Source organism: Hippopotamus amphibius, chromosome 1 (genome assembly GCF_030028045.1).
Source record: "Hippopotamus amphibius kiboko isolate mHipAmp2 chromosome 1, mHipAmp2.hap2, whole genome shotgun sequence".
Lineage (NCBI taxonomy): Eukaryota > Metazoa > Chordata > Mammalia > Artiodactyla > Hippopotamidae > Hippopotamus > Hippopotamus amphibius.
In genome coordinates this window covers 26,881,610-26,909,096 of record NC_080186.1, presented here as the reverse complement: position 1 = coordinate 26,909,096, position 27,487 = coordinate 26,881,610, and the positions used below count along the sequence as shown (strand labels likewise).

Here is a 27,487-nt window from a genome sequence, read left to right as displayed (position 1 = left end):
AAATTATTTGTCCTTCCCTGTTATACATCTGCTTGCCAGCTGCTGCTCAACCAAGAGCCTTGTCAGAGAAGGGTTAGACTGTCTTGCAGAAGGCCCTAGTAAATATCCATTGAATTGACTTGACTTCTGTTCTTTCCATAGGCCCATGCTACTCCTCAAGCTAGTGTGTTTCCTGCCACAAATCCCCAGCACTGGGACCAAGTAGATTCTAGAGACCCCTACTAGACTTTCCTCTTTACAGATTCTCCCATTAGAAGGGCCATTCACTTATTCAGCATATACTTTTGATTTTTCTCAAGGCCACCCAGCAGATGACCCTGGGAATTCCTGATACCATTTTCGTGTGCCCATAGGAGAAGGGAGCCAGCAGTGGCAGGATTTATGGAGGCCCTGAAGGGTCTGCAGGACTCTCATGCATAGAACTCTGCAGAGCAGTCCTCTGGGAAACCCTTCGAGTGACCTTGGGTGCTGATTGTCTGTGGATGGGGCTCTCACTGGAGCAAGGATGCTACTGGGATAGCAGGCAACTATATAGGCCAGGGCTGTGGCTGACCAGGTTGGAGGAGGCCCAGGGTGAATGAAGACCTCTAAGGCCTCACTGGGAAACTGGTAAGACAGCCATAGGGATGTCTTCTAAGCAGAAGTCTTAGGTCACTGGGACAGGCTCTGAATCAGATGCTTCTGCATGACCAGCCTCATCATGCTGTTCACCATGGCTTGTGTGTGTATGGGTGAGGAGCAACAGTGGAGCTGTGATTTCCTTTTATAGAGATTCTAAGAAGAAGTACACTTCTCTATCACTCTCGACACAATTCTTAGATTATCTGTCTCCCACTCAGATATATTTTCCCCTCCATTTATTCAAGCTCAGAGAGACAGAGAGAGAGAGAAGATTTAAAAGAATTAATTAAAATAAAGTCTCTTCTAGGACAAGGTGTGTCATCTCTGTACTTCCTCTTGGGTGGGAGCGGGGTACAAGGCTGTAATGGAGTCACGTCCAGCCAAGAGGAAAATCTCCTTAGGTCTGGTCAGCTCGGTTAGACCTCCATGCTACATCTGGCATAGGGCCTTCCCCACAATCTTTCCCTCTTCCTTCCTTCTTCCTTCCTCCTTCCATCCCTCTCTCCCTTCCTCATTCACTCTCTCTCTCCTTGTCTCCCTCCCTCCCTCTCTTTCATGCCAGTGCTGTGATAGAGCATATACTTTCAGATCTCAACCTCAGGAGTCAGACAAACCTGCGTTTGAAAACCCACTTTACCATGTATTATGTGAACTTGGGTGAGTCACTTAACCTAAACCTCATTTGTTAAACAGGGCAAAAAATAATACTTACCTCTTTGGTATGTGGTGAAGTTTGAAAGAAATAATGTGAGTAGGGAGCTCAGAATTGTGTGGGGCACATAGTCAGTGCTTGATAGATGATGGCTGAAATTCCTTCAACCTTGTGCTTACTTGACATTTGCTTCCTTTGGCAGCCCTAGGCTGGGCCCTCAAGGCTGTATTGGTGAATAATGCAGACAATGCTCTCTGTCCTCAAGGAGCTCAGTCTGGTGGGGAGGTGGCCATGGAAGCAGGGGGCAGTGGCCCCTGGGGTGGGGGGCAATGACATCCCCTCCCCAGCTCTAATTCCACTGTGGGCTGGATCTGTGGGCTCTTCCACCCTGAACTGCTTTCAGACAGAGCCACACCAGCTGGTGTGGCTTCCTGAGCCTTTAGGGGAGTTGGATTTATGTGAGCTGTGCATTTGTGAGTGCACTGGATTGTAGTTCATTCATTCACGGAACACTCACTGCCCTGCTATGTGCCAGGCACTGTTCTAAAAGGCACTTAGTATGCATCAGTGAATAAAACAGGGACTTTGCTCTTGTGAAGTGAATGTTCCAGCAGGAAGAAATGGACAATAGACAATAAACACAGTATATAAGTAAACTCGTAGGATGCTATAGAGTGATACATGCTATGGGAGAAAGACAATATGAACAGGTGAGGGACCTTGCAGATGCCAAGGATGGAGGTGGGGAAGGGGGATATGATTTTCTGAAGAGTAATCAGGGGAGACTCATTGAGAAGGGAATGTTGAACAAAGACTTAAAGGAAGAGAAGGAATTTGCCCTATCTGGCGTAAAGAACTTTGCAAGAAGAAGGAAAAGCAAATTCAAAGGCCCTGAGGTAAGAGAGTGGCAGCTTGTGGATGGAACAGGAGGGAAGCAAGCATGGTTGGGAAGGGGTGAGCAAGACAGGGAATCTCTGTGAGAACAGAGATTCTGTCTACCCTGTGCCTGGCAGGTGGTAGAAGTACAGTGAATATTGGTTGAATGAAAATTTTTATTGGCATCTAGGCTAGTCTGAGCTGAGGCAGGCCAGAAACTAGTTCCTCACTAATTTTCTTGAACAGAGAGAGCTGACTTAAGGAACCATTTTCAGATCACCAACAGAACTCATCTAAAATTCAGATGTGCAGTTAAGGGCATCAAAACACAAAGGCCTTTCCTTAACATGTATAAAGAATAGTACATCTGCTGAAGAGTGGGGAAAAAAAGGGACATTACAGATGACCTTTGAATGCCTAATTTAAAGGAAAGTCTGTACTGAACTTTCCCTGTAGCTGCTGTGAAAGTCTCCATGAGTGAGCCTTTTGGATTCCCAGAAGATGTCCAGACTGAAGCTGCCAGAGGAATGCAGAGGGTAGGCCATCTACAGAGGAAGAAAAAGCTGCACCCAATTGCCAGTGACTACATGTCACATCTTCCCTTACTCTGGCTTTTAGTGTGTCTGATTTTGTTTCTCACCCTGTAGCTCAAGTCTCTCTGCCCCTCATCTCCAGAGAGCTAGTCTCCCACCTGCCCTACTTCTTATTGGTTGCTGAGGATTAGGTGTTAGAAACATCTCAGGACTACACTCTTAAGGGACCACCCCCCTCTCCCTCACTCCAGGCCTCCTGTGGCTGACCATCTCTAGTGTGGCCTCTGGCTCTGTGTGGTCTAAGGCTGGAGGACATTGTGTCCGGCACTCAGGACCTGCGTGGGGCTCCAATGCTCTCTGCCCTTACCTCTCTGCATCAGCCCCTTACCCCAGCTCTCCCTCTTCCTCTTTGCTTCTTCATCTCACCAACTCCTTTCTTCCTTTCTCACCTTGGGCAGAAGTCCTGGGAGAGTGTGGCCAGGCATCTCAGTGGCCCAGGATCCACAGAAACAACAGTCCCTGAGGACATTAATGGTTCAGCACCATGGATAGGACTCTTGCTCCACGCAGTACCAACATTTTGCTTCAGTCAGCTGACTCAGAACATCTAAGTAAAGGTGACCTTGAGACCCCCTTTATAAGATGGAGGTGTGGGGACCTTAATGACTAAAGGACTTGACCACATTCCTTGCTATGAAGAATTAAGAACCCAGTTTTCAGATTCTTGCCATTTCACCATGTTAGGGTTTGTTTTCCTCCCATTTTTAAAATTAATTTTCACATATGGGTCACATGAGACCAAAGGGCTTGAAGTTACCTCTGTCCCTTAGAGATGGGGTCAATTCCACCATGGATGTGTGTATTAGGAAAAAATAGCAGCCATGAGCTTTTGATGGGTAAAGAAACAAATGAAAAGCAAAACAAAACAAAAGAAACACAGATGACAACTGGACATGTTAATCTATTTACTTAACAAATATTAACTGAGTGTCTATGAAATGCCAAATTCTGTGCTGGGGATTTAATGTGAATCAGTTGTGGTCCTTGCCATCATGAGGCACTCAGCCTGATGGGAGAGACAGAGACATAAGCTTGGTTTCACAATTTCACAAAACAAGTTTGGTTTTGACAGTTCACCCCCATTTCCCCTGGGAAGTACAATGTGCTTAGGATTTCCCACGTGGCCTTCCTTCTAATGCCATATTGAGCCTCACCATCGTGGGCTTAACCCCAAAAGGCAGGCAGTAGGGCAGAAGCCTGGGAGTTTGAGCTGAGATGATTGACACTTAAGAAAAGGGCTCCCCAAGACAACATTATTTGTCTGTCAGAGTGTTCTAGAAGGAGATGTGACTTATCACATAGGCCAAAATAGGCATCTAGTCACCCCTTCATTCCCCAGTCCATCCACTCATCCATGGAGTAGTGGTTAAGAAGACAGAATTTGATACCAGATTGCCTGGGGTTGAATCTTGTTTCTACCATTTATCAGCTGTCTGACCTTGGGTAGGTTACTTAACCTTCCTGCGCCTCAGTTTCCTTGCCTGTGAAATGGGAATCATAGTAGTACCTATCTAAAACAGTTGTGAGGATGGAATGAGTTCTTAGATGTAAAGTGCATGATACAACCCTTGGCACAGGAAAAATGTTTAATGATCTATTATTATTAGACTAAGCTCCATGAGGGCAGGGATAGTGCTTGGGACACAGTGAGTGCTCAATACTGTTTTTTAAATGAGTACATGAATGAATTTGCTAAGACTTGAACTTCTGTACGTCCGTCCCTGTACTCAGCCACTGTCTCTTGAACCAAAGCCACAGCTCAAGTGTCTTCTCAGCTAAGGAGAGCTCAGTGATAGCTGCCTATGTTTGCTCTGAAAGACCCAGCCAGGAGCAGGACCAGCCCGGCAGAGGCACCTGGCCCCAGATACACCTGGCCCCTTCTCTTGGTGCTGATCCAGGGATGTAGCACAACCTGAAGAGAGAGAAACTCTGCCATCAGCAATGCAGAGATGCCTCTGCTGGTCCAGGATTCCCTGTCAACATAATAAACAACCCCTGGCTGGTATTGGCTCAAAGTGATGACAAATGAGCTGCATCTGTATTGCCAAGCTGGGAAAATCATATTTGGTCCACTGTGGTGTCTTCTGTGTTTAGCATGTCCTGGAGAATCAGGAGCCTGGAGTGAGAATTAGGAAGCTGAACGGCATGGGATTATTCCCACAGAGCGATTGGATGTGGTACAGGAACAGGCTTGCCGCCTTACCCCGTCTGCCATGCATTGTTTTGTGCTTTTGCTGCATGCACCCCCAGCTTGAGGGAAAGAAGGAGACCCTGCTTTGTTTCCATGTCCCTGCGGCACAGCAACTGCGCTAAGCTCTTTTCAATAAATCCTAGGCTTTGCTGCTAGAGCTGGGTGCAGAGTGGAAACAGGACCGTAGCTTTGGATGTGTGTCCCCAGATGGTGTGTGAATCTTTGCAGCCTGGCAGAGGGAGGGGCCTGAGCTTTGCTTTCACACAGATCTGGATTTGAATCCCAGCTCTTCCACCGCTACCTGTTTGACCCTGAGCTTGTTCTTAAGCCTTGATGAGCTTCAGCTCTTCACCTGTAAAGTGATGGGGGGTGGGGCCATGACAGCCTTTGCAAAGGGTCATTGCTAATGTAAGGGAGATAATCTTAGGGAAGCACGTGGATAAACGTTGGTCCCCTGCTTAGACCTGCACAAAAGCACTCATCTTTCTGGGTGTGTTTGTATGTGCTCTCTGCTGTTCCCCTGGGATCCAACAGTGAGGTCTCCCCAAACCACTCAGCAAATGGAGACACGGTTAGTAAGATGGGTAGGGTCTGTCAGTCTTCTATACTCCACTGTGAACTCCTTGAAGGCATGGACCATATTATACACAATCCACTCCTCCCATTTCCCAACCCCCACCCCCTGAGACCCCAACACACACGCCCCGACACACATACACCCTGGAACTAAGCAGCCCTCCCCAGACTTGCTGAATGAAAGCTTGGATTTGTCTTGCACCTCTGGGGTTCTGGATAGAATCCAGGACATTTCTAACTCTGATAGAAAAAGTTGCATCTTTATTTTCACTAATCTCCTTCTGAAACCCAGCATTTTTATTAATCATGAATATAGGCAACAAAGCACTGCAGTATTAGCAGTACCTGCAAATTTGTCACTGATAAGATCACAGGTATTTTCATGGAGCATTACAGCAGTTGCAGCTATCTAGAAAGAACATTTATGCTTTGAACTACAGTATTTATCAGGCCCACTGCTAGATCTTGTTAATAATGCATTAATAAAGGAGAACCTATATTACTATATGACAAATTTTTGAAATGTTTTTGAAAACTGTATTTCAATATAATTGCTTTCCTTTGTAATTCTGTGTATTTTGTTGTCTGCATTTAAAAAGATCATTTGAGATGGCTTTACCAGGCTGCTAAAGGGGGCCACTGCACAACAAAGGTGAAGAACCCCTGGTCTAGGAGGTCCATGGCTGGGCTTCTTTGGCCTGCAAATCCCCTAAAATGAATGAAAAAAAGATGGGAGGCTAGGTTCTTATGTATATGTGACTTTCCTTCTCAGTGGCCATTTGACAGTGTCTGGAGACATTTTTGGTTGTCACAACAGGGAGGTGCTGCTTGGCACCCAGGGGTAGAGGCCAGGGATGCTGGTAAACATCCTGCATGCACAGGACAGCCCTCCCAACAGAGATTATCCTGCCCCAAATGTCAACAGTGCTGAGGTTGGGAAACCCTGGACTGGATGATCGCACATTAATGGAAATCTCTCGGATTGTTAAGACTTCTAGGGAAAAAAAATCAATGTACAACTTCATTAGAAATACCTGTGATAATTCTCTCATCCAACACTGAATGCACATCTACAATATATAGCAAGCATTGGGCACTAAGACTACAGGGAGGAGTATGACCCTGGAGGAAGCCTGGGTCTGCAGTTCAGTAGGATGTGTGACCCAGTCGAGCTGCACACAAGGTGCAGCCATTATGCAAATCTCTATGGGGCATCTGTTGTTCAGGCAACATGCTGGGTGCTACGGATTGGTGTGAATGTGACAGATCACTGTCTGTACCCCATGGGATCCACACCTCTCAGGGAACACAGACACTATACAATGCCATGACGTGTGCTGTGAGGAATGACAGAGATGTAGGGCTCTGTGGGGACACACACTGGGGTGTGTGCTTGAGTGTGTGTTGGGGTGAGGGGAGTACACGTTAGTGCAGTGGTCAGTAAGTTCTCCTGGGGGTGCTGAAGTTTCAGCTGAGACCTAAAAGATGAATAAGAGTCAGCCGTGAGGAAAGGATAGGGTGAGGAAAGGATGCTTCAATTAGAGGGAGCAGCCAGTTTGAAGACAGAGGGGGCAAAAGAGCACAGAGCATCAAAGGAACCAGAGAGAGCCTGGCTTTCGCTGGAGTGTCACTTAAGGGGACGAGTGGCAAGAATCGAAGCCTGGGAGACGGGCAGGGGACGGCTCAGGGTGGGGGGGGTGGTGTCTTGTGCATAGGGTTGTGGATTTTTCCAAGAGGAGCCATTGAAGGATTTTAAACAAGAGTGGTAGGCCAATTTTGTTTTGTTTTTTAGAAAAGGATAGATTGGGAGCGAAGAGGCATGGAATTTGATGGATGGCTGTTGCAGTGAGAGAGAGAGAGAGAGAGAACTTAGGGACTTCCCTGGTGGTCTAGTGGTTAAGACTTCGCGCTTCCATTGCAGGGGGCTCGGGTTCGATCCCTGGCCAGGAGATTAAGGTCCTGGCCAAAACAAACAGACAAAAAAAAACGAGAGAGCAAACTTAGTAACTGCCCAGGAAAGCAGGGGAGGTTTCTCAGAGGAGGTGGTGTATGAACTGAATCTGGAAGAGTGAATAAGGTTTGCTAGGTCGAGAAGGTAGGGGAAAGGCATTCCAGGCAATGGGCCATGCATTGTACAGGCCTGAAGGATCCTGGGGTGTTCGTAGGTGATGAGCTATTTGGTGTGACAAGTGTAATGTGCCCGGGAGTGGGGCTAAGATGAGGCCCAGTGCCAGCATCTCTCTGACCCTGGCATCTGGTTCACAACCAAAGGGTGATTGCAGAGGAGAAAGAGACTGTTTGGCCCCTGCTTATCCCATCTGTCCAGACATGGTGCCCCTGCAGGAGGCAGGCATAGAGGTGGACCAGAGTCCCATCGTAGATGTGAGATGTACAGGTGGCTACCCGTGTGTAGGTGAGGTGTCTTCAGTGGGCGTGACTTACCCGGCATCTACCACGCTCCTCTGTGTTTCCTCTTAGGGCAGGCTCATTAATTGCATGGCTTCCACAAATCCATCTCTCCAGCCCAGACTGCACTCCCAAATTCCAGTCTACGGCCCTAATTGCCTTCTGGCCATCTCTGTCTGGATGTCCCACTGGCTTCTCCAGCTAAATTTGTCCAAAATTGACCTTATCAGTCAATAAATATTTGCAGAATTGGATTGCATTTTCCTGCCAAACTTCTCAAAAGAGTTATCTCCTCAAAATTATCATTATTTGTAGACAACATGATTGTATACCTAAAACACCCAAGGGAATCAACTGAGAAATCTTTAAAATTAATGAGTTCAGAAACCCAGTTGGATGCCAGATGAATATATAAAAATCAATAGAGTTTCTGTATATCAGTAATAACCAGCTAGAAAAAAATATAATGGGAAAAGTGTCATTCACTAGAGCAAGAAAAAGTGCATAAAATGTCTAGGAATAACCTTAACAAGATGTGACTGAGACCTACATAAAGAAAAGTACAAACCTTTATTGAAAGATCAGCTGGTATTTATTGATTACTTATAGTGTGTCAGGTACTATACTGAATATTTAGCAATTTAGCAGATATTATCACATTAATCTGTACAACCATCCTAGAAGTGGGTGTTAATTTTAAAGATGTTGAAATGAGAGTTTAAAGAGTTTACTTAAATTGCCCACAAAGTATTAAGTGGCAAAACTGAAATTTAAACCCAAGGCTTTTTGTTTCCAAAACCCAAGCTTTTAACCTTTTCACGATGCCACCTTCAGAATACGCCATACATACACAAATGGTAGGTTGGTAGGTATTGTCTGGGTATTATAAAAAAGATTAATTCATTTCACTCATCCATTCATTCCAAAAATATCTATGGAGTGACTACTATGGGCAAGTATTGAGTTAGGTGCTAGAGATAAAAATATGAATAAATGGGACTTCCCTGGTGCACAGTGGTTAAGACTCTGTGGTCCCAGTGCGCGGGGCCCAGGTTCAATCCCTGGTCAGGGAACTAGATCCCACATGCATGCCACAACTAAGAAGCAGGTGAGCCGCAACTAAAAAGCCCACAAGCCTCAACTAAGGAAACCACCTGCTGCAACTAAGACCTGGTGCAACCAAATAAATAAAGTAAAATAAAAAATAAAATAAAATACTGTTAAAAAAAAAACGAAAAAGACTACAATTAAAAAATATGAATAAAATCTCAAGGAGTCTATGGCTGGAGAAGCCACATAAACATATCATTATATCACCATTGGTGAAGGCAGTGATATTCATTAGTTCACTAATTCATTCAGTAAGGATGCGCAAGCAAAGGAAGAATACTTGCCATTATCTCGAGCATTCCAAGAGGGCTTCCAGGAGGAGGTACCGAGTCCTAAGGTGCTTGGAGTCAGCTGGGTGAGGGAACTAGAGAGAGAGCATTCCAAGCACAGAGAGCTGGGTGGGCAATTAATATGCGTGAATCATTCATTCAACCGACAGCTCTTCTGTGAGCATCTGCTGTGTACAGGTCTGGGAGCTGGAGAGACAGTAGGGACAAAATAGCTCCCCAGCTCTCATGCAGATGGCGTTCCATCAGGGTGGGAGGACTGAAAATAAACAGGAAGATGGATGTCAGAGGATGCTCCGTGCTGTGGAAAACATAAAGCAGGAACCTGGAGCACTGGCTTGAGAGAAGGGAGGCCTGGCTTTTATTTAGGGTGGGGTCTGAGGAGGTGATACTTGACTCAGGCTGCAGGAAGTGAGGGAGTGGATCACACAGCTCTCGGTGAAGAGCTTTCTGGGCTGAGGTCAAGCAAGTGCAGGGCCGCTAGGTGGGCATGAGATGAGCTTCAGCATCATGGCCAATCACAGGGATAAAGGGATGAGAGACAGGAGAGAAGGCCAAGGGGCAGTGAGGTGTCACTTCAGGTAGGGCGTTTGAGCTGTGGCAAGGACTTTGGCTGTTGTGTTGAGTAGGATGAGGAGCCAGAGAGAAATCTTTCTAAACGTCAATAAAGGAAAAAAAAATATTACAAAGAAAAAGACAGGTAAAGGTGACTGCCTGTGAAAACCAAACATTTTATTCTATGTGAAAAATCGAAATGAAACAAAAACAATATTTGCATGACAGGTAGAAAACAATATTTGCAACAAATATGACAAAAGGGTGAAATCCTGATTCTCTAAAGAGTTAGCACAAATTAATAAGAAAAATACTAAGAACTCATGTAATATTTAAGAACATAAAATTTAGGTACCTTTGTATGTTAAACATCATAAAATTAAAAGGCCAAAAAGACTACAAATGTCTATGTATCACACGTGATGGATGGACGATATAAATATGTAAATCGATAAGAAAAAATAAACACCACGATGGAAAATGAGCCCAGAATTTCATCAGATAGTTCCTCAAGGGAGGAATTAAAGTTATTGAGAAAAGTTGAAAAGATGTTGATCTGAATCATAAGGAGATAGATGCTAAATAGAAAAAGAGCATTTTGGGGTATCTATCAAGTAGGCAAAAACTTAATAAGATAATATGCAATGTTGATAAAGATGTACTGAGATAGGGATTCCTAGACATGGCTGTTAAGAACGTAACTGGTGCACACTTTCTCGAAAGTATTTGGGGATCCAGATCCAAAGCATCAGAAATACTCCTACCCTTTGACCCAGGAACCTGCGCTTTTGGAAGTCTGTCCTAGGGAAATCATCCAAAAACAAATGCGGAACAACAACCTGAAAACCGGTTCTCCAGAATTCTTCTTGAGCCCGAACAGGTCTTGGCCAAGTTTGGAAGCTGTGTTGACTAGAGAGAGGCATGGGAGGGAGAAGGCAACCCATCCTGGGTGCTGGGATAAAGAAGCATGGTGTCCTTGGATGAAAGTCCACGGGCTTCCCTGATGGTGCAGTGGTTAAGAATCTGCCTGCCAATGCAGGGGACACGGGTTCGATCCCTGGTCTGGGAAGATCCCATATGCCACGAAGCAACTAAGCCTGTGCACCACTACTACTGAGCCTGCGCTCTAGAGCCTGTGAGCCACAACTACTGAGCCCACATGCTGCAACTACTGAAGCCCGTGCGCCTAGAGCCCGTGTTTCACAATAAGAGAAGCCACCACAATGAGAAGCCCGTGCACCGCAACGAAGAGTTAGCCTCTGCTCACCATAACTAGAGAAAGCCTGTGTGTGGCAAAGAAGACCCAATGCAGCCATAAATAAATAAATAAATAATAAAATAAATCTTTAAAAAAAAAAAAGAAAGAAAGAAAAGTCCATACCAGTGGGCCTGTCTCCAGGGCCGGTCGCCAGAAGTGAAGAACAGGTAGCCCTTTTCTTGGATGAAATTCAGCATTTTCAGGCATGAAAGGACATTAAAGGACATTGAGCCCTTCTGGCATGGCCTCCAACTCTACTACCGTTTCAATCTGGAGTGGTCTCTCTGGTTATAACCTTCTCAACTCACTAACCAATGTTTGATTCCAGGGAGACTTCCAAACGAATCCGGCTTCCAGCCCTGTCTAACCATCTCCAACAGTGCCTGTCACAGAGGTCAGCCAGCCTCCTAAGGACAGTACCCCTCCAGAAACCAAAGCTGGACGCAGTTACCACCTAAGTGAACATTCGGTCTGGGACTCCAGCCATGGAAAAGCATTTTCCACCACACTGAGCAGCATGCTGTCACCAGACCTCCCTAAGAGGCCAGGTCTTATTTATAACGGAAAAATATCCAGAAAAAAATTTAAATGTTTGACAATAAGAGAATGGTGGAGTAAATGCTAGCATAACCATACACTGGAATGCGGCACATCCATTTAAAATGCTGTTTATGAACAGATTCAATATCTTGGGGGAAAAGCTCATGTGATAATGTTTACTGAATTGTTGCAAAAGAAAGCTGAGAAATGACCTGAATGGCCATCAGCAGGGGAGTGGTTGAATACATCGAGATACATCCAGGCCGTGGAATATTACACATTTATATAAAAAATCAGTTAGATATGGATCTACTGACCTGGAAGGTGTCCCCAATGTATTGTTAAATGAGAAAGCAGGTTGCAGAGAAATAAGCGCAACTAGAATTTCATTTTTAAAACAAAATAATAAAAATTCCACCAGGATGTGTCTATTTGTTTGCATGAGAGGCGAGAAGGTTGGAGAGGAGAGAGTTACCTGCCTGTTAACTTTGGTAGCTTTGGAGTGGGTGGAAGGGAGAGAGATTGGGGACCCATTTGTCCTCATACATCTTTGTGTTGCACGTATGCATAGCCATGCATGTTACAAGTGATATTGCCTTCTGTAACTTAAGCCTGGAGAATAATTTACCTAAAGAAGAGCCCACAAAATTATATATACAGTATTATCTCAGCAATGTGAAATATGCATGGAAAAGTCTAGGAAAAAAATATTAACATCAGTTGCTTCTGAGAGGGAGAGATTGTAATGTTTCCTCTTTTTAAATTCTTGCCTATATTTTCCAAATTTTTTACAATGAGGAAAATATATACATTATAAAATATAATGACCAGGACTTCCCTGGTAGCACAGTGGTTAAGAATCCACCTGCCAATGCAGGGGACACGGGTTCCATCCCTGGTCCAGGAAGATTCCCACATGCCTCGAAACAACTAAGTCCGTGCACCACAACTCCTGAGCCTGCACTCTAGAGCCCGTGAGCCACAACTACCGATCCCACATGCTGCAACTACTGAAGTCGGCGTGCCTAGAGCCCGTGCTTTGCAACAAGAGAAGCCACAGCAATGAGAAGCCCAAACATTGCAATGAAGAGTAGCTCCTGCTCACCACAACTAGAGAAAGCCCGAACGCAGCAACGAAGACCCAACACAGCCAATAAATAAGTAAATAAATAAAAATTTATATTAAAATATATATATATAATGGCCTCTACCTTCTCACCAGCCAGTCTTACCTTTACTTATCACAATCTGGCCTCTGTCCACCGTGTCACCTGCCACCTGTCTTTGCTGTCTTTGCATGTATCCATTCTACAATTACTTATTGAATTCTAGGACTGTGGATGCAGCAGGAACCAGGACAGAGCTCCCACTCTCAGCATCCTTACTTCCAGAGGGACCACTTAGACATCAAACCACTGGGGATGCAGCAGGAAGCAGGACAGAGCTCCCACTCTCAGCATCCTTACTTCCAGAGGGACCATTTAGACATCAAACCAAGTGACCTCCTCCCAGACCCTCACCTTAGCCTCTCTGTGGTGCTCAATGCACTGAGTCACCTTCTCCTGTATGGAACTGCCCTCTGGTTCTCCTCCACCATTCTGCCTGCCTCCCTGCCTCCTACTCTGTCACCTTTCTTGTCCCCATACCTGGAAAGTGTTCCCAGGGGCTCTATTCTGAGCCCCCCTGATTTCTTTCTCCTCAGCAGGAGATGCTGTTCATACTGAGGTCCTGAATCAGAAACTGCAGACCCACACAGCAGTTGGGATACTGGGAGTGGTGGTGAATGTTGGTATCAATGGTTGACTAGGACACAAATGAAGGTGGTCCTCAAAGTGCGACCCCTGTGGGGTCTATACTCCAAGATCATCCTGTGTACCCTTGTAGCACGGTACTGCCACGTGGAAGTATTTACTTATGTCTGGTCTATAATCCAGGCCCCATGGCCCATCACAGGGTCTAACCTAGGGGAGTGAATGTGAATGAATGTACGACATGGTGCAATGGCATCACCAGATGTGTTTTAGAGACATGAACCGAGTAGATCTAGTGCTGGTGCCAGTGAAGTGTAGTTCAGGAATGGGAACCAGGGGCCTCCTTTGAAAGTTGTGGAGATAGGAGCTTTATTTCATTCTTATTGTAGTTGAATATTTTTCTGGTTTCTGGGCCACTTAGGTCTTCCTTTGTGAGCTAACTTATTCAAGACCTTGTCCGGCTTTTCAATCATAACACTTCTTGTTTTCCTACTGGTTAATAATAGTAGGAAATTAATTAATAGTCTGTATTAAATATATTGCTTTTCTACCTTTTTTGTGTGCCTTTTGCTTTTGTTTCTATTTTTGACCTACACATACTTTTTGTATAAACTATCAATCTTGTAGTATCTTACACAGCTTTTACATTCAGAAAATTTGTGTATATTTTCTTCTAATTGCTTTCTGACTTTTTAAAAAAACTTATTTTAGTATGTGGCGTGAATTGAAGAGATAATTCTTTCCTCAAGCAGTTAATTAGTTGACCTTGCAAAATGTTTTTCTTTTGTCATTGATTTTTAATGCTGTCTTATACATATTTCAGTTTTTATGTCTATTTAAGACTGTTGCTAAAATACTGTTTCATGTTCTGCCTGTCCAGTCTTGGGCCACCTCCATGCTATTTTCATAAGCATCATTTGGTGATTCTGTTAGTATCTTGTAGAATGAGAATACTACAGGTTCTACCTTTTCAAAAAATATCCATTGTCTGCGACTATTTCTTCCAGTTAAACTTCGGTGTCCTTTTACTAAATTTAAAACAGGTCATTGGGCTTTTGATCAGAATTGCATTAAGCTTACAAATTAACTTTTCAATAACTTTTCAAAAGGTTAATATTCCAAATTAACCTTTTAGAAGTTAGTCTTCCACTCAAGATGACATATGTCTCTCCAATTTTTCAAACTTTTTTATCCTTCTCTAAAAAGTTATTTCTATACAGTGGCTGCCCATTTCTTATTAAGTTTATTTCCACTTAGTATATGCATTTTGTAATTATCGTAAATAAGACCTTTTTTCTTGATGTGTTTATCTGTCACTGGCATATGGAAATGTCTTTGATTTTGTATACTTATTTTGTGTTTGGCTACTTTACTGAAATTGTATATTAGTTCTAATAGCTTTCTAATTGATTCTCCTGGGTCTTCTGGGCATATTAATATATCATCTGCAAACCATATTTCTGCTTGCTCCTTCTCATTTCTTTTTCTTGCATCGCATGGATTAGCTTTTCCAATAAGGCGTGAAATCTCAGAGGTGACAGTAGCATTTCTATCTCATTCCCGATCTTAATCAGGTGTTTCACTGTAAGTAGGATGTAGGTTATTGTTTTAAAATGGATGCTCTATCATGTTAAGGAAATATTCTTTCTCCTACTTCCAAGTGCTTATTTAATCAGGGTTATGTCTAATTTTATTAAATGCCCATTTAGCATTTATTCAGAAGACCTTAGCTTTTTTCCCTCTTTAAATGGGATACATTGTGTTATCCTCCTTTTGTGTTAAAAGAGATTTTTCAATATTAAAGTCATTTTAGAGATTAACTGTCCTTCATCAGTTAATCCCTAAAAGGGGGTTTAAAAAACTTAGTGTTGAGTCAATTTATCAGCATCATATTAGAGAAGGTAGATCTGCATTGGAAGCACGGAGTCTTAACCACTGGACCACCAGGGACATCCCAAGAAGGTGGCTCTGAAGAGGAGGGCTTACGTTTGAGTCCCATCTCTGAGTAATGGGGTGACTTGAGCCCCCTTCCTTAATTTCTCTTTGCTTTCATTCTTCATCTGTAAAATGGAGGTGATATGAATAGTATCTACCTTCTAGGGCTGTTGTGAAGATTAAACAAGTTAATATATATAAAGTTCTTAGAAGAGTGTCTAACCGAACACTCGCTAAATACAAGCACTATAGTAAGTTATTGAGAGTTCACCGTGTGTCTGGTACTGAGCTTGGGGTATGGATTCAAAGATGGGAAAACTCGAGTATGGTCTGTCTTCTCATGGAGCTTACAGCCTGGCAGGAAGACAGATGCTTATGAATTAATCACATGGAAGCACGGACATTTGTTTCTGTGATAAGTACTCCCAAGGAGAGGTGACGGTGTCATGCGAGCATATAATAAGGGGTTTGAGCTAGTCAAGGAGAGACACTTGACTGAGATCTGAAAGATAAATATGCCAAGAAGGGATGGGTATTCTGGGAAGAGAGAACAGCATATGCTAAGATCCTGTGGCTGTGAGAGTGTAGCCAGCACAAAGGACTGAGAAGGTCAGCGTGTTTTTTATTTTTCTGCCAGATTTATTGAGAAATAATTGACATGTATCACCATATACCACCCATCGGTTAGGGTTAGGGTTAGGGTTAGGGTTTGGCATACAGCATGATGGTTCGATTTACGTATATTGTGAAATGATGACCACCATAGGTTCAGCTAACCTCCATTTTCTCATATAGATACAATAAAAAGAAAAGAAATAAGAAACAAATAAAGGAAAAATTTTCTCCTTGTGATGAGAACCCTTAGGATCTACTCACTTAACTTTCCTGCATATCATACAGCAGTGTTAGCTATAGCCATCATCTTATGTGTTATATCCCTAGTACTTATTTATTTTACAAGTGGAAGTTTATACCTTTTGACCACCTTCCTCCAATTCCCCTTTCCCCATCCCACACTTCTGGTTACCACAAGCCTGATCTCTTTTTCTATGAGTTTTTGTTGTTGTTGTTTGGAGTTTTTTTGTTTGTTTGGTTAGATTCCACATTTAAGTGAGATCATATAGTATGCGATTTGTCTTTTTCTGTCTGACATTTTACTTAGCATAATACCTTCAAGATCCATTCATGTTGTTGCAAATGGTAGAATTTCCTTGTTTTATACAGTTGAATAATAGTCCAGTATGTGTATGTGTGTGTGTGTGTGTGTGTGTGTGTGTGTGTGTCTCACAACTAATTTACATTCACCCATCGATGGACACTTAGGTTGTTTCCATGTCTTGCTTATTGTAAATAATGCTTCTACGAACATGGAGGTGCAGGTAGCTTTTTGATTTAGTGTTTTTGTTACATTTGGATATACTCCCAGAAGTGGAATTGCTGGATCATGTGGTAGCTCTATTTTTAATTTTTTGAGGAACCTCTATACTGTTTTCCATAGTAGCTATATGAATTTGCAATCCCACCAACAGTGCACAAGGGTTCCCTTTTCTTTATATCCCTATCTAGCATTTTTTGGTGATGGCCATTCTAACAGGTATGAGGTGATATCTCATTGTGGTTTTAATTTGCATTTCCCTAATGACTAGTGGTGTTGAGCATCTTTTCATATACCTGTTGGCCTTTCGTATATCTTCTTTGGAGAAATGTCTATTCAAGTGCTTTAGAAGGGTGGGGTTTGGCTGGAAAGCTAGTGAACACAAGGCTAAGAGGTTATTAAGGGCCAGACCACGCAGAGACCCTCATAGGTCTACAAGTGATTTTTCCTCACTGAAGAGCAGCAATGAGCTATGGGAAGATGCACTGTCGGTGGGGGGAAGAGGAGATGACCTGATCCAATTTCTATTTTGAAAGGACACCCGCAGCTGTAGTGTTGGCAAGGACCAGGGTAAACATGGTTGACCAGTTAGGAGGTGGTTATTATGGCAGTCTAGGGGAGAGATGCTGTGGGGTCAAGGGAAGTGGAGATACAGACAGGGTGATCAGTTGTCCATGGGGTTGTGAATGAGAGGAAAGTGTCAGGAAAGGGTGGGCGAGGACAGTACGAGCCTGAACATCCCAAAGGAGATGTCAGGTCTGGAGCTCAGAGGGAGGTCTGACCTGGACTGTGGTTGTGAGTCATCAGTGCACAAGTGGGGAGGTCCTCTCGACCAGACAGAAGGGAGGAGAGGCCCCAACACTGAGCCTGGAAAGGGGCCAGAGAAGGAGCAGTGGGAGGAAAGATGGAGAGTGAGTGCTGTGGGAGGAAGCCGGGGACCACGCTGCTCAGTGTCATTGCATCTGCAGGGCGTCAGGTAGACGAACAGACTCTCTGGCCCCTCCCAGGTGCTGTCCATCAGAATCGACATTCAGCCAGGCCCCCAGGCAGTGCTCACGAGCAGTGCAGTCTGAGATGCTGTGGCGTGGGAGGGGTGATTCCAGAAGGAAGGCAACCGTTTTAGAGGCAACTGAGAGAAAGGTTTGTTAAAATGAGGACTGAACAATATCCACTGGACTCACCGGTGACCTTAGACCTTTGGGTGGATCAGCAGGACCAGAAGGCAGGACTGACAGGGCTGAGAGTAAGAAATGGAGGCAGAAAGTAAAGGCAGATTGTGTTTTCTAAAAATTTGCCTGTGAAGAGGAAGAGAGAGACCGCTGGAGGGAAAAGAGGAGTGGAGTGGGGAGTTGTTTTCTTAATGACAGAGTCTTGAGCACATATAAAGCAGGAAAATTCCAGTGGCGAGGAAATGATTGAACACATGGAACATACGTAAGAGAGAAACATATATAAGGTTCTTGAAGACTCGGGAGGGATGGGACCCAAAGGGCACGTGGAAGGAGTGTGTTTGGATGGCAGGAGGGCTGGTTGGTCTGCAGGAGGAAGGAAGACTGTAGGGTGCGCTGGATGGGATTGGAATTGGGAAGACAGGATCCCCACTGATGGCTTGTATTTTCTATGGAGATGGGATGAAAGGGCAGGAGCTGAGAGGAGGGGACTGGAGGGTCAGGAGGCCTTGGAAAATGGAGGAGATTTGAAATCATCAGTCTGGCATTCAATGTTGTAAAGAGGAAGTTCCTCCTGGTCTGCTGGCCTTTTAGTTCAAACCCTCTGAGCCTTATTTCCTTCCTCTCAGAGTTGTTCTAAGGCTTGAGTACAACGATGCCCATTTTATCATGTGGACAGCACATGGCATAAGCAAGCTGGCACTCAGTGTCAGTCACCCACTTTCCCTCCCTCTGTGCCGAGCATGGGCTGGTCCAGAGGAGGCACTTGGAAAAGGGGGTTCGTGATCCTCTAACACACTATCCCATCTCTCTGGGAGATTCTCGGAGTTCTTCTGGCTGTACTGAACTGCTCCCTTTCTCTCTCCCAGGCCAGAACTGCACATTCCAACTGCAGGGTCCCAATGGCACCGTTGAGAGCCCGGGGTTCCCGTATGGCTACCCGAATTATGCCAACTGCACATGGACCATCACCGCGGAGGACCAGCACCGGATCCAGCTCGTGTTCCAGTCCTTCGCCCTGGAGGAGGACTTTGACGTCCTGTCGGTGTTTGATGGGCCGCCCCAGCCAGAGAACCTGCGAACCAGGTACCACTACCTCCTCCTCCCTGTGGCCAACAGCTGGGCCTGAGCCAAGCTTGCTGAGAGGAAGAACCAGGCAGGGTGAATGGTCATCAACAAAGACCTCTGTTTTTATGAGGCCTGCCCTCAACTCCTCTGCTTTCTTTGCATTTCCCGATTCCTTTCTCCTGCTTAAAAGTTCCCAGTAGGCAGGATCGATGAGTAGGACAATTGGGAAGACTAGATAGAAAACATACAGAGCAATTTAAGTCTTTCTATTGAAACTGATTTTGGATACGTATGTGTGTATGCGTGTATATCTGCTGATGTATATTCTTTGCACACGCAGAAATATATCTCTTGGACCCAGATATGAACTAAAGGCTAGTAGCAACTATGTCTTGCATCCCTTACTTGAAAACCATCAGTACTTTGTTGGATTTTGCCTTACATTTGCATGGCTTTGGCTGCAGGTATAGAATTGAGAATTTAGGGAAGCTTCTACTTTTTTAAACCCCATCACAGCTGATGGAGGAGAAAACTATGGAGAGGACGAGACTGCTTTCCTGTACTCCTGAACTGGCTCCCGTGGGGAGAGTTCACATCAAGGAGGGAGACAGGGAGGAGGCTACCACCTCTGCAGGAAGAGCAGACTTTGGGGGAACAAAGATCAAGGCCCCAGAGTCACAGCTGTCCAGGTTTTGTTGACCTGATGGCCTGCGGTGCTCTATCGCAAGACGCGTGCTGGTCCTGCCAGATAGGCTTTGGGCTCCCAGGGAGACAAAGGGTTGATGGCTTACCAGCCGAGCCCTGGGGAGCCCGGGGTGATACTTGGTAGTGCATTAATGGGAGGTTGCCTGCTAAAACCTTAACCTCAAGGCTTCGTTTAAGATGCTCTTGGAGCACAGGCACAGACAACATTCCCAGGTCTGCGCCAGCACTCTTCTTGCTCGCTCCCTGCCCTCTCCGGGCAGTGCAGAGGTGAGGCTGCCATGTCTGCAGCTGGGACGCACATCTGGGGCTCCCTTGACTAGTGATTCCTCTTAGACAAGACCAGGCTCGTCCATCTGCCCTTGGCATTCCACAGGGATTGGCACACAGTAGGCGTTCAGGGAAACTTGCGTGGAGGGACTGGAGTGCTCTTCACTCCTTCATTCCACAAATATTTCATGAGCACCTACTATGTTCCAGACACTGGCCTGGGTTGCTAGGGACCCAGCAGTGAGCAAAACAAAGCCACTGTCTTCACAGAGGTTACATGCTAATTGGGAGGGAGGCAGGCCTGGGCTTGAATATGTGAGTTTATAGTTCAAGGACATCAGGGCTTAGAGATATAAAATTGGGAGACTGGGACTGGTTGGTACTTAAAACCAGGAGACTGGATGAGGTCACCATCAGATGTTGAGCTCAGGTGACCCCATCTGTGGGGCACCCGCGTAGACCCTCAAGGAATGTTGAAAGACAGAAAGTCAGATCAGGCCAGTGGGGCGGTTGGTTGGGGTGCAGATGGCTGGAGGCAAATTCTGCATCCTGAAGTTCTTCCAGCTTTCTTTGCTCTTAAAGCAGGGTCCATGCACGTGTGGTCAAACTCTATTTTCATACATTTGGGTTCTTTGGCTCTGAGAGTGAAGACCCCCCAGAGGTGGGGATGGCTCTGGCAGGGAAGGGTGGGGGTCTCCAGGACCTAGGGAGGTGGTCCTGGCAGGAGGTCCCTGGGTGTGTTTCCAGCCAGGGCACAGCCCACTCTGGCCAACCAGCAGGTTTGAGGAGGAGGCTCCTGGGGTTTGTACCTTCACAAGGTCATCCCTGCTCAGGCTCCTCATCCCTGTCATTGTCCTGATGTGCTCCTTTTGGCTCATTTCAGAATTGTGTACAGTTTTCCCATACAACATTCCTACCTCCACACTATCTGGGATCACGTCCACTTTCTTGCATCTGCTCCTGTACCTTTGCGTTTTCTTTCTTTTTACTCAATTAGTCTTGCCAGAAGTTTGCCTGTTTTATTGGTCTTTTTAAGCTTCCAACTCTAGGGCTATCAATTTTATTCCTTTCCTATTACCTAACATTGATTTCTGCTTTTATCTCTGTTCATTCTTCTCTCGCACTTACCTTAGGCTGGTGTTGCTCTTTTGCTGTTTTCATGAATTGAATTAGTTTCATTACTTCTTGTTTGATATTAAAAACATTAAGCAGCATTTTTCCCTAAGTACAACTTTGACCATATCCCATAAATTCTGATGGATAGTTGTTATTTTAGAAATAGTCTCTAATTGCAGTTTTGTTCCTTCCTCGACCCTAGGGTTTTTTCCCCTCCAAATTTCCAAGTAGTATTTTTTATACTTGAGAAGTTATTATCTAGTTGTACTGCATTATGTTCCGATTGTGATTTCTATTTTGGAGAATGTGTTGACTTTTTTTCTCTCCGTATAAGATCGTTTTGGGAAACATTCTGAGTATTTGAAAAGAACATATATTCTGTGGTGGAAGGGTGAACAAATTCTTCTTTAATTTTTCTAATTTCTTATTTTTGGTCTAAGTGATGTTTGTCAAGGATAAACAATGTATTGTTTTCACATTTTCACAATTGCTTTTGTCAATTTCTCCCTTTATTTCTAAGTTTTTACTTTATATATTTTGATGTTATAGTCTTCAGCATGTCAGTATTTTTAAACATCCACTCTTCGGAGCGAATTATAATTCTTCTAATGTAAAAATTATACTTATCCACCTTTTTTGCCTTAAATTCTACTTTGCTACTAGTATTACCGCTTTTGTTTTAGGTTTGCATTTATCACCCATCTTTGCCAATTCCTCTATTTTTAATATTTCCATGTCAGTGTTTTATATGTGTCTCTTATATTTTTGTTTTTAAATCTTTCATGAAAGTTTTTATTCTTTAACAGAAAAGTTTAATTCACTCACACTTTTTGGTGATAACTGATGTATTCGTTCTTGTATAATATGTAATACTTTCTGTTTTTAAGCTTCCTTACTGTTATTTCCATTTCTCCATCTTTAAGGACAGGTTTTCTTTGCCTCGTCTCTGATTTTTATTCCACTAGTGGTTAAAGTTACTTCTCGAGAACACATTTAAAGCTGTATTTCTCTGTCAACATCCTGTCTAGTGAGCCTTTTTCTTAGCACTGCATCTTGTAGAAATTCCTTAGTGTTTGTGGCATGTAGGTGTCTGTCTCTTTTTCCTAGTTTTCCACATGGACATATATAGTCTCTCTTTTTATATACCTCTTACTCTTTCCATGATGACTTAGGAGGTCAGGTTGAAGAAGAGTTTAGCATGTTCTCCTGGTTCTCTATCTTGCATTGGAAATCTCTCTTAAGATTTTTATTCTTTTTGATTTCCTCTCGTGAATAGAATTAGTTTTCATTATATTTTATTTTGGATGATTCGTTGCTAGTATGTAGAAATACAATTGATGTTTGCATATTGATCTTGTATCCCGTGACTTGGCTGAGCTCCTTATTAATAGTTCTATAGTTTTTTTTTTTTTAATCTGTGAATAAAAAGTTTTAGTTCTTCCTTTCCAATCTGGATGCCATTTATTTACTTATTTATTTATGCTTCAATGCACTGGATAGAATATTGACTATATTCTATATTCAATACAATATTGACCAGAAGTGGTAAGGGTGGACATCCTTACCTTGTTCTTGATCTGAAAATATTCAGTCTTTCACCATTAAGTATGATGTTGGCTGTAGGTGTTTGTCTTCTAATGAAGATCTTTAAGCAGAGGATTTTGGCATGGTCTGGCTGCGGCGTGGAAAATGCATTGGGGTAGGGGGCCAGACTGGTGACTGCCAGGCCGGGCAAAGACGGTGGTACCTTGAGCTAGAATAAGGAAGAGAGGTGGTGTGGGGTTGTATGATGTTACGGGAAAGTGTGGTCCTTGGAGTAAAGGATGGGTTTATAGGGACTGTAGAGAGGGAGTATGAAAAAGGAAGGGGTGGAGGATGACTCCACAGTGTCTGGCTTGGAAGCAGAGAACAAGCCAGGTCAGCCTGACGTGAATCCCAGTCTCCAGGAAAGTGTGTTCTCATAGCATCCCAGGGTATTTTGTGTGCTGATGTTTTTCTTCATTTATCTAGTGGAATGGGTAAGTCATCTCCTCTCACAATGTTTTCCTGTGAGACAGGAGGGTACAGTGGTGACAGGCTGAGATTTATACCCGGCTGGCTTCTACATTTATTTGCACCATGACTTGTGCAAGATTTGGCTTCTTTGAGACTCATCTATGAAATGGAGGTGACGCTGCCCCACCACACAGGGTTGCTGTATATGAGCCACCTGCTACAGATCCCTTGGTGCACCATAAACATTCCTCGCATCTTTCCCTGCCCTTCTGCTCTTAGGAACTCAGACTACCCTAGAGCGCTTTGGTGCCTGTCTTGACACTTCCTCTGTGGCCCACACATTAGACTTCTTAGATCAGGGAGCTGCAGATGTGGAGGATGGACATTGGAGAAGGGCTTGGGCTCAGGGGAAGCCATCCGTTGTGGGTGGCATTGCTCATCCCAGGGCAGCCCAGCAATGGGGCTGGACTGACAGGAAGCCTGCAGCCTGGGTCTCTCTGCATCCTTGGGGCTTTCTGTCTCAGACTTGACAGGCGTAGGTTTTATATTTCTGCTCTTTGAGCATTTTAATGCATTTCTCTTTTCTTCCCTTGCTTTCAATCCTTTTCTATTTATTTATGGATGCGTTCCAGCAAAAGGCTGGAGTCACCTCCCCACCCTAATCCTCAACCCTCTTTAAACTTGTCTTTCTCCAGCTGCTAGCTCATGGGTTGTGTTGTGAACAACAAGTTTCCCTCCTGGTTAGATCCTAAGCTCCTTGAGGCCGGGATTCAAGCCTTCTACCGTATTTGGCTGTGGCTGAGCGATGCAGTGAAATACACAATCTTGCACCTGCAAGACATGAGTTCCAGCTCCTCGCTAGCCGCTTGGCACAGACAGGTCACTTTGACTCTTGTCCTCAGTATCCTCATCCCTGAAGTTGGTGTAACAGTATCTACCCTGTAGGTTGGTTGGTAAGGATTACATTAAATAATGTGTGTAAACTGCTTTGAATTGTGATGAGATATAAACAAAATAAATACTTGTATGTTGGTAGAAAAAAAATTAGAAAACATAATTAGGCAAAAAGACACACACACACACACACACACACACACACACACACACGCAAACCCAATACATTTATAAGACATGAGGTAGAACAGTGATTCTCAGCCAAAGGTGATTTTGACCCTAAGGGGACATTTGGCAATGTCTGGAGACATTTTTGGTTGTCACAACTGGAGAGGGGCCATGGCATCTAGTGGATCAAGGCCAGGGGTGCTGCTAAGTTTCCTAACAACAAATGCCAGTGGTGCTGAGGTTGAGAAATCTCAAGGCAGGTGATTAAGGGGGAGTTAAGGCCTTTAGCATCAGTCATACCTGAGTGCTAATCCTATTTCTGTGTCAGTGACCTTGGACAAGTGTGTCAACTCATCTGAGCCTCAGTTTCCTCCTCTGTAAAATGGGGACGTCTCAGTGATGCTATGTACTGACAGCTGCACCTGGCATCATTAATGAAGAGGTGCCAGTAGGCACATTGCACACAGCTTGTTCTATATGCAGATGCCATTCATCTCCCAATGACTCCCTTTCTCCACCAGGAGTTCACAGCCATCTTCTTGAAAGCATCTCACATTTCATCTAGAGCTATTCACAAGCAGCAACATCCCAGGGTGCCAGAAGGCAGCGTCTGGCTGCTTGAAATTAAATTTACAATAGAAGCTGATCAGATTCTTCTCATCATGGATCAGGGTGGGAAATGGAGTAGGAGCTGGTCCTGAAGGCTGGGGAGTTTGGAAATTAGCAAGAAAAGAATAAAGAGCCTCCCAGATAATGCAGTGTCAGCCCTGCCTGGATGAATTACTAAAACAATCTCCACATCTCTGCTTTTGCACAATTAAGTGGCCTTTACACGCTGGCAAACATCCTATCGCATTGCAATTTAACGTGGGATGAAGTTTTCTAATGGAACACGAGCAAACATAATCTATGGAGATGCTGCTAATAAACGACATCACTGTGTGTTGGAGGGTTTGTAGGGCACTGGTGATGACTGCACCAGTTAAGCACAGCTGAGCATCCCTTAATTTAGACATTTGGGCTCAAGTTATGGGAAACACTGCAACTGGTTCCCTCCATTGCTGGCAATACACATTCTGTCATCAGCCTAAGGTGGAATGCAGTTTTAGTCATTTGGGGCTGGTTGCAGATTTTACTCAACTGGCATTAGACACCTGTTTGGAAGTTGTAAAAAATCCACAAATTTGTCAGATTTACTGTCTTTCTTATGACTGTGTGTTGCTGCAGCAGTCCCTAAAGGACCTGCCTGTTGGATTCCTTGAAAACTGTGCCTTACACATCAATAGGGTTGTCCTTGGGGGATCCTCTCCCCAGAGTGCCTTGAGAATGTGCTCTTGTGGTCAGGAGGTGGCTGGAAGAACCCATGGGGATGAGGGAATGTTGCTGTTTAGGATTGAAACAGAGGGAGGATGCTGGAAAGGAAAAAGAAGCGATGACACCGAGTACCTCTTGAGGGCTAGCCACCATGCTAGACACATTCATTCATTCACTCATGGTCATTTATTCAGCGTTTATTGAATGCCTACCAGGAACGCCAAGCGTTGGGGATACAATTAACAAGACAGCCTCTGCTTTGAAGGAACTTACAATCTCTTTAGGGAAACAGATAAACAAGCAGGTGAAGGTAGTCCAGGAGGCCGTGACTGGGGAACCTGACCTGGTCTTGGGCAGATATTTGTAGATGCTGATCTGTGGACCTGGGATGCCATCCGTCCATCTGCCCCTTTGCTTAGTTACCACTCCCTCATTTTTTATATTTCAATTCACTTGTCACTTTCTCAACTGGGGAGTCCTCTGAGACACTCCTGCTTCTCAACCTGGTCAAACCCTCCTGCGATACCACTGAGATTACTGTGCATCTGTCCTTCATGGCTTTACACGTGCATGTGTGTGATTCGTGGATTTCTGCCCATCTCCTTCACAAGACTGTAGGCTCCTTGACTCTTTATTTTCCACTGCATCTCCAGAGCCTGGCCAATAGTAGCTGCTCAACAAAATCTTTATGGAATGAATGAGTGAATGCTCTCTGGAGGAAGGCATCCCTGATAGGGTGTGGAAGGAGGGACAGGAGGGTGTTTCAAGCCAAGAGAATGATATGCGCACAGATCAAGGCAAAAGCATGAGAGAGACAAGGTGCAGGGGGTTCAATGGGGGTGGGGTGTTGTGGGGAGGTGGGGGCATGGCCGGGCCAGATCACCAGGGGCCCTATATGCCATGCTGGGGAGCTTGCATGTATCTTAAGGGAAGTGGAGACACAGCAAAAGGTCTTAAACAGGCATTACATGTTATGTAATAATTTAACAACACCCCATGAGGTAGGTAGTATTAATTTTCTTTGCAGAGGTTGAGTAAGCGGTAAAGGTCTCTTAGATACTAAGTGGCTAGTGGAGGAGGAGACCCTAGGTCTCCTAGAACCAGAAACCAAGCTTCCTTCTCCACACCCAAATGCCTTCTGAGCGCTTGGGACTTATTTGCATTCACTCCATTTCCCTTTAAAAAATTCATTCCATTTTCCTTTTCAAGCTGTTCCTTTAAAATGGTAAAAGTAATAGGAACTCAGTGTTTTTTTTTTTTAAAGTCAAGCAGTGCAGCAATGTATAGAGTGATAAAACACAAGTGCCTCCTTCCCAGGCCCTTGTCCCAACCATGCTCCGTGGAGGTAACCACTGTTAACAGTTTGGTGTGTGTCCAATTTCTTTTTAAATAAAGATTCATTAAACTGCCCATGAGGCTTATTGGGACATCCATCAGCCCTTTAAAAATTGTTCTGATGAATTAAGTGTAAACTAATTAGAAACATGGATTCAATTACCCTCGAAACACACAAGGGTTTAATAATTAATAGGAAGAGGGCTTGAGGCCAAAGGCATTATGGCTTTTATCAAACCCCTAACATCTGAAAAGTAAATATGTTTGATTCATCCTAAATGCAGGCAAATTTTCCATCCGGAGGCAAACCTGTGGGTAGGAGTTTCATATTTAATTGGGAAAGTTATCTCTGATTAATAAAGAGTCCTCTGAAGTGTGCAGAGGCCAAGGCCTGCGGATGTTGCTGGACAGGGCTGCCAGGGACAGGGCAGCAGCCTGTCTTTCTGAGTTACCGCAGTTGGCTTTGTTCATGACCTTTCCCTAGGCAAGCTTTGGGAGACCTGCTTAGGTCCCCAGTGAGATCACTAACGCCTACTGTGGGGCCCAGAGCATCTGGGTGCAATACGCGGCCAAGGAACATGGTAGGACATTTGGGGAAGCATTCTGTTTATCCCCTTGAATAATGAGCTCTGATGACTTAGATGGACTAGAGGAGGGTCAGGGGGTTGGAATAAATATTTACGTGTTGTGTGCCCAGTGCTTTGTGTATCACATCTCACTCAGTCTCCAC

General features: G+C 44.4%; 1 protein-coding gene across 2 annotated transcripts in view; it reads left to right on the top strand.

The window, feature by feature from the left end:
• Window positions 1–27,487, top strand: part of CSMD2 (CUB and Sushi multiple domains 2) — a 629,134-nt gene that overhangs the window by 45,500 nt on the left and 556,147 nt on the right. For both annotated transcript variants that reach the window (XM_057744228.1, XM_057744218.1), the window contains exon 2: window positions 18,765–18,981. In XM_057744228.1, the coding sequence (XP_057600211.1) occupies window positions 18,765–18,981 (217 nt within the window). The remainder of the gene's footprint in view (window positions 1–18,764; window positions 18,982–27,487) is intronic.